Source organism: Poromitra crassiceps, assembly GCF_964638095.1.
Source record: "Poromitra crassiceps genome assembly, chromosome: 15".
Lineage (NCBI taxonomy): Eukaryota > Metazoa > Chordata > Actinopteri > Beryciformes > Melamphaidae > Poromitra > Poromitra crassiceps.
The window spans coordinates 6,281,914-6,289,015 of NC_139634.1; the positions used below are offsets into that span (position 1 = coordinate 6,281,914).

General features: G+C 46.1%; 1 protein-coding gene across 1 annotated transcript; it reads left to right on the top strand.

Annotated features, from left to right (window-relative positions):
- Nucleotides 1–274: 274 nt before the first annotated feature.
- LOC310790832 (uncharacterized protein) lies at nt 275–5,212 on the top strand (the record flags this gene model as incomplete). The annotated part of the gene is made up of 9 exons (XM_083652539.1): nt 275–329; nt 1,026–1,139; nt 1,319–2,998; nt 3,154–3,253; nt 3,365–3,513; nt 3,997–4,109; nt 4,202–4,291; nt 4,377–4,499; nt 4,614–5,212. 9 exons carry the CDS (start codon nt 275–277, stop codon nt 4,782–4,784), a joined length of 2,595 nt encoding a protein of 864 aa, XP_083508665.1. The 3' UTR covers nt 4,785–5,212.
- Between the last annotated feature and the right edge of the window lie 1,890 nt (nt 5,213–7,102).

The following is a 7,102-nucleotide window of genomic DNA, read 5'->3' on the forward strand; positions in this document are numbered from 1 at the left end:
ATGTGTTTCAGAGTTCAACATGTTGACACTTGAAATATGTTTTTCACGTTCATCTCGGTCCCTTTTCCACCAGGTCACTGTGCCTTCAGGCTTCTTTTGTGACTATGTGTTATGTTTCTTTAGAAAGTATAGTTGTAAAGGTAAGGAACATCACAGGAACACCAGTCTGTCTCTGGGGAGGATTTTCTAAGGGGGTTTTCCCGCTGACGTCACATGTGGCTGGAGCCTGAGGCTATAAAGTGAAGCCTCCACATCCTCAGCCTTCATTCCCGCGATGACTCAACTTCAGTCGCTTCATTTTTCCGTGGGCATTCTAGGCATCTCTGCTGGTAAGCTTTTAAATAATTTTTAATTGGCTCAAAGGTCCTTTTTATTACTTTCTTTTTTAGGATTTGCCACAATCGATGCCATATCTCAAAACAAACAAAACACAATGTCAGACCTCTACTTTTTAAATATAGCATAATTTGTATATAAATAGGAGCCTCAAATCTGAATCTGCAAAGAGGTCAATAAGTGAAAGTATGGCTAAACTCCAAGATCATGTGATGTACGTTTTTAGCTGCAAATGAAATCTGCTTGGTTAGTCAGCAGCTTTAGAAAATATATATGAATTCATTATTGGGCAGAAATAGAGAGGCTTAAAACAAGGTATAACTTCAAACTCATAAATGCTGTGTATACTCTATATATTTAGATTTAGATTAATAATTTATTGGAAATTACATGGGCCTAATGTAAATGCAAGAAATAAACGGCAAATTCCCAACAAAACCTTGGTGCTTAATAGGTAGATGCACTTGCTCTTGTCAAATAAATTGCAGTGTACCATGTATACCATTGGAGGGGGCAAGAGCACATCTGCTTCAAGTGATTTTCAGTCTTAGCAAATGTTGAAAACCCCTGTAGCCTACTGTAAGTCTCAGAGTTACTTTTAGACAGTCCCTGAATCGACCTGATAGAACAGTTGAACAGAAAATAATGTCAGGGCCCCTCAGGGTAATGTGTTTCATTTCCAACGATAGGTTCTCTCCTGCTTTTGGTGAATGACTATGCCAGCTCCCCTGGAGAAACCTTCATCCCCCCTACTACACTGGGGGTCCTGCTCCTCATCATCGCTGCCCTCTTAGCTTACGCAGGTTGGTTTTTATACGTGACTGTTGCAAGTAGTTTTTTGCTCAACTCATTTCTCGATTTTTGTCTGTGTGAGTAAACACCTTGACTTACTCTCTGTTCCCTCCCTCCCACCCCGTGGCCCCTCCCTCCCACCCCCTGGCCCCTCCCACCCCCTGGCCCCTCCCATCTGTTTCTCTCCTAGGCGTGCGTCGCAGTCTGTCCCGCACTCAGCTGTTCTCCACCCTGAGTCTGACTGTGTCGGCCCTGTGGTGTGGCTCGGGCCTGGTGTACATTCTGCTGGGGCAGGGGGTGCTGCGGCCCGCAGAGCTCAGGTCCTCTCTGGTCCCCGGCCTGGCAGCGTTCACTCTGGCTCTGCTGCTCGTAGGCGTGGCGGCACTCTTAGTAAAGAAAGTTGTCCTGTTCATCATAGCTCTGTGCATTAGCTTAGCGTGCGCGCATCAAATCGCCGGTCTGTCGGCCGCTGGCTTTGGTCAATCTGCCACCGCCGCTAATTACCTCCTTGTCTGTCTGCTGGGGGCTTATTTTGGTTTTGGACGCTTGCTGTCCTTCATCACCCACGGCAAAGTGGAAGCTCCGGGAACTGGCCCAGAAAAGGAAAAGATCGAGCTGAAGACAACGCAGAACCAGGACTGCAGCGATGTAGCGTCAGTGGGCCTGGTGATGAACCTGCTGTCCGCCTGTGTGTTAGCCTGTCCCCTCTTAGGTGTCATCCCCCAGCTCTTCACAGGCCACGTCCCCTGGCTGTGGACAGCCGGGGTCTTCCAGCTCGGCGCGTGCGTCCTCCTCTACCGCGCCATGGACACGCTCGCCGCCACCTTCTTCGGCTTCACGGCTGTGCTGAGATTCGCCGAGGGCTACAGCGCCCTCCTCGCTAGCTACTCCATCCGGCCCGTCTCCCCCGTTCCCTTCCCCGTGGTCTTCTCTGTGCTCTTCTTCATCCTGGCGGTGTTTAGTTGTCAGAAGGGCCTGCTCGATGGCCTCTACCAGCTTTTCTTCGTGGCGTACTGCATCGCCATCGCCGTGCAGCCTCAAGGCTTCTTCCACGGAGGTGCGCAGGGCGTCCAGGCGGCCATATTTGTGGCGTCTGCCATCGTGCTTTTAGTTACCACGTTCAATATGGTCGCCACTATGAAGATTCCCACGGGGCGGGGCTGGTTCAAGGCTTTAGTGACCAGGATGAACGGTCTCACTCTCAGACCCCACGATAAAGATCTGCACGCGCCTTACCTGGGCTACTCCAAATACGCAGGCGCAGAGGTGCTAGGGCACGCCTGCAGCGTGCTGGCTGCTTTCGCCGTCACGGCCACTGTGGGCGACGGAGGTCCTCTGTCGGTGCTGATCCTTCCCTGGGCGGTGGTGGCTGGCGGGGCGCTCCACCTGCTCTGCGGCTCTGTGGCTTTCTCTCGCGGTAAGACGTTAGAGAGCACGGCCTTCATCCTGTACGGGGTGATGTGGACAGTGTGGGGGCTGACGCGCTACGGAGGCCTGTACGGCCAACACAGGAGCTTCAGTGTGGCCGTGGGGATCATCAGCTTCATGCTGTTTAACGTTTTGGTGACGGTCGCGGCGCTGTTTCTCAACGTCGCCTGGTTCGCCTACGCCTTCACCTTCCAGCTCATCCTCATCAGCTTCCTGCTGGACGCGGTCGACGCGCTGCCCTACGGTTACGACATCGGGGTCACCATCATCTTTGGCCTCGTCAGTTTCTATTGTTTCCTGGCGCAGCTCTTCAACAGCACCTTCCAGTCGCCACAGATGCCCTTGGGAGACCCTTTGGTCAAGTTGACTGGGGTCGGGGGAGCCAGCAGTGCCTGTCCGCATGTGCCAGCGCGCAAGGCCACCTCTGTCCAGCAGATCGCAGGTGAGAAGAAGCCTAAGACGGTTATGAAGTTATACCTTCGGTTTCCTAAATCACTGACCGTAATGTGGACTAAATTAGGGCTCTTTGATATGAAAAAGGGTTCACTGTCCTAAATGATGTGACTCACTTTATTTGTCATCTTCTCCCTTCTGCAGACATCATGAAAAATGGTGGCATATGTGGAATGCCAACTGACACGGTCTATGTGCTGGTGGCAGCTTGCAACAGGCCCGATGCTGTCATCAAAGCTTTCAAGTGAGTTTGCATTTTCACACAGATCCCCTTTCACACATGCCTTTATTGATTCCTTCTCAGTACTCCCTAACTGTATTTGACTCATGACTCCCTAACTGTATTTGACTGTAGTTGTAAGAAGCAGGCGCAGGACCGGCCCATGTCCCTGTGGATCTCCTCCATAAAGCAGCTAGAGCCAGTCAGGCACCTGCTGAACCCGCTGCTCCTGGACTTCATGCAGGCTGCATGGCCCTCCTCCATCAGCATGGTCATACCCAGAGGTGTGTGTGTGTGTGCGTGCGTGCGTGAGTGGGTGCGTGCGTGCGTGCGTGCGTGCGTACGTGTGCCTGTGTTGGTGCATGATATTTCTACCGCGGCGCTGGACCAGCGGTCACGCCAGGTCAGAAGATGGAGAAGTCAGGACAGTCAGTGAGTCAGTCAGTCATTCAGTCAGTCACTCACTCACTCACTCACTCACTCACTCACTCAGTCTCAGTCAGTCAGTCACTCACTCAGTCTCAATCAGTCACTCGTGGACGTTTAGTGAGTTTGTGGTTAAAGGGCCATAGCTAGGGATAAGAAGGTGCTAGAGAGTCAGGATTCAAGGGGTGGGTAGGATTAGTGGCTAGGGGGATATGGGTGTTGTTGGGGGTGGGGGGGGGGGGGGTGTATGGGGGCGAGGGAAAGAAGTGCCATGGTCTAAAACGTTTGAGTTTGTTCATTTTGAGAGTCACATTGATTTCCTCGTTCCCTCTCTTACACAGGCCCGTGGATGGACACCTTTGGTTTAGGAGAAGCAGCCAAACACATTGGAACTCCACAAAGCATTGCCATCAGATACCCAGACTGCACTGTGGCCACGCACCTCATTAATCTGGTAATGTTTCAATAGCGTTGAATACATGTCTTGTGAATGAAAACTATAGTCCACAGACAATTTAGTGAATACAACCTTTTTTTCTCGTACAGGTGGGGCCCGTCGCCGTCACCTCAGCCAACCCTACAGGCGAGGCAGATACCACTCACCATAACCAAGTTTATGCCAAGCTGGGCGACAAGGTGGGGTCAATATTTCAGCTTTATTAAATACAAGAGGCAATGGCTATTTCGATTTTCTGGCAACACGTGCATTTTGCTTGGTTAGGTAGATGGTGTGCTCTGCGATGGACCCTCCCCAGAGAATATTGCGTCTACTGTGGTTGACTGCACCAAGATTGAAACAGGACATATTGGTTTCTTCAGAGTGGGTCTCATCCCTAAATCCAAGGTATTATAAATAAATAAATAATAAATAAATTTCCCTTTTCATCCCACTCACACACAAATAATATCAATTCGGTGCATGTTCACACTATGCCTCTTTTATTTCTCTGCTCGGAAGGTTCTGAAAATCTTTGAGGAGGTCCAGAAGCGGCACATGCAGGGTCAGACGAATGTTGGTTTTGAAGGTGATCTCTCAGACAGCACAGCAGAGTCAGGAAGCGGATCAGGAACCACAACACCACGCACAGTTTCACCTGACCAGAGTCCAGTCCTCAGAAATGGGTCATAGGATCAATGCATCGCTCAAAGATATTGCCAAAGCTGTGACATAAACATTGTAATCTGATGTTCGGAAATAGCAATTATGAAATAAAGAACACTGATTACCAATACTGTTAGAAACGCGCTACCAAGAAGATAGAATGTGTCCATACTGTATATATATTTGTGTTTTATTTTCATCAGATGTACACTTTTGTTTTGTTTGTTTTATAATGGAATGTTTCATGTTTTTATAATACAATATTATAACATTTTATTGTTTATAATGTACTCTCACACAGAAAAATGCAAATCATATCAAAGTTTTAATTTTATGGCACTACAAAGTCTATTGAACATTTACACAAAGAAGATATGTTCAGGAAAGAGGTTGTTTTAATTTATTGAGATTATGGATTATTTTTCTGCTTTTGATCTTTGTAAAGGTGAAATGTTACTGACTGCATCAAAGGTTTCATAATCAAACCTTGTCAATTGCATCATGTAGTACAAGTATTGCCTGTTCTCTGATACAAGTTGGAGACCTGCATCACTAGTTCACTTCATTAAAGATAACATTGGTAAGACTTTATAAAAACTTGTGTTTATAAGCCATTTAGTCAGGTGGCTTACTTGAGTTGAGATGGATGTGGACGTTCCTAACAAAAGCATCCAATTTTCCCCAAATCCTGCCCATAGCCATAGCTTTCCATTTTTGATAGGATCCACTTCCTGCAAATATATTATGGTGGCCATCTTGGATTTTCATGTTGGCCACAATGTAAAAACCTGAGAAGGATAGACTGAGCCATGCTGGTGTGTCAGACAACGTGGTGCACACCATCCAGAGTGCGAGGGCGCAGTTGTCCTTCGCACCTGAGACATGGCCCCCCAGCTCAAACCAGGGTGGGTCCGCCAGCATCATCGATCTCTGCATACATACTCTACAATACATGATGATGCTACACTATCTCTACATCATAACTCCCACTGAAAACACTTCCTATCCATATCCTTATCCATATCTTTATCCATATCCTTGAGGTCCAACCACAGAGCTGATCCACTCCATCTGACAGCTGCGTTTGCATGAGTGTTTGGATTGTACATGTTTTTTGGGACATCCTCAGGCATGGCTGTCATATACACAGTGTTGGGGGTAACTCATTACAAAAGTAACATATTACATGTAATATATTACTTTTAGCAGTAACTCAGTAATATAACTTCAGTATTTCAGTAATATTATACCAGTTACTTTGTCAAGTAACACAAGTTACAAATTGCGTTACTTTTTTTTCCATCAAAGCACATATTTAAATAAAGATACAATAATTTCTTAATCAAATTGTGTGTTATGCAAATAACTGTAACACTTTATAATAATGTTCAGTTGTAAGTCATTTATAAGCCTTTAGTTAATGATGAACTAATCACTTACAAAATGTGAATATACATTTGTAGATGATTAATAAATGTTATGTTAAAGGTAAAGGTAAAGTCCCACTGATTGTCACACAATGTGTGAAATTTGTTCTCCGTATTTGACCCATCCCCTGGGGGAGCGGTGAGCGGCGGCGTGCGCCGCGCTTGGGAATCATATGGTGATCTAACCCCCCAATTCCAACCCTTTGATGCTGTTAACATATCACAAATGCGTTATAAGTCATCTATAAACCTTTAGTAAATGAAGTGTTCCTCACCTGTTATAAATGATGTGTAAATCATTTACAATTAATTTACAAGACTTTCTGCATCCCCTAATCTAAAGTGTAAACCATTCATCACACATAAATGTGTTACATACAAGGAGGTAGCTCTGTCAAAATTGAAGCCAATGTAGAAGTGCACTTAAACCTGCATTCTTTTGAATGGCCTGCAGGAGGCGAACCATTGGTCTGTAGGGGCCCGTGACATTGGTTAGCGATGCTCTAGTCTTGCTGGCCAGCCTCCCCTCCCTGACTTTCTTTCTGACCAAATCATTTAAATTAAAAACTCTTCTCCTTGTACTACAGACTGACTGTATTTTATCTGTTTATTTTGCGTTTGTGTGTATTGATGTAACTGTCTTTATGTTGCCGTTTTGGCCAGGTCGCTCTTGGAAAAGAGGTTTTAATCTCAATTAGTTTTTTTTACGTGGTTAAATAAAGGATATTGATTGATTGATTGATTGATTGATTGATTGATTGATTGATTGATTGACTACCGTGGCTCCTTTTTCCTCTATATAGCCTGCTGGAACCTCTTGTAATTGGTCAGAAAATCCGAACCATCCCAAAAATATTTTCACAAGTCAGACGACAAGCAGTTATAAACGCTTAAAAAAAAACTTGTTGGAAGGGTGTC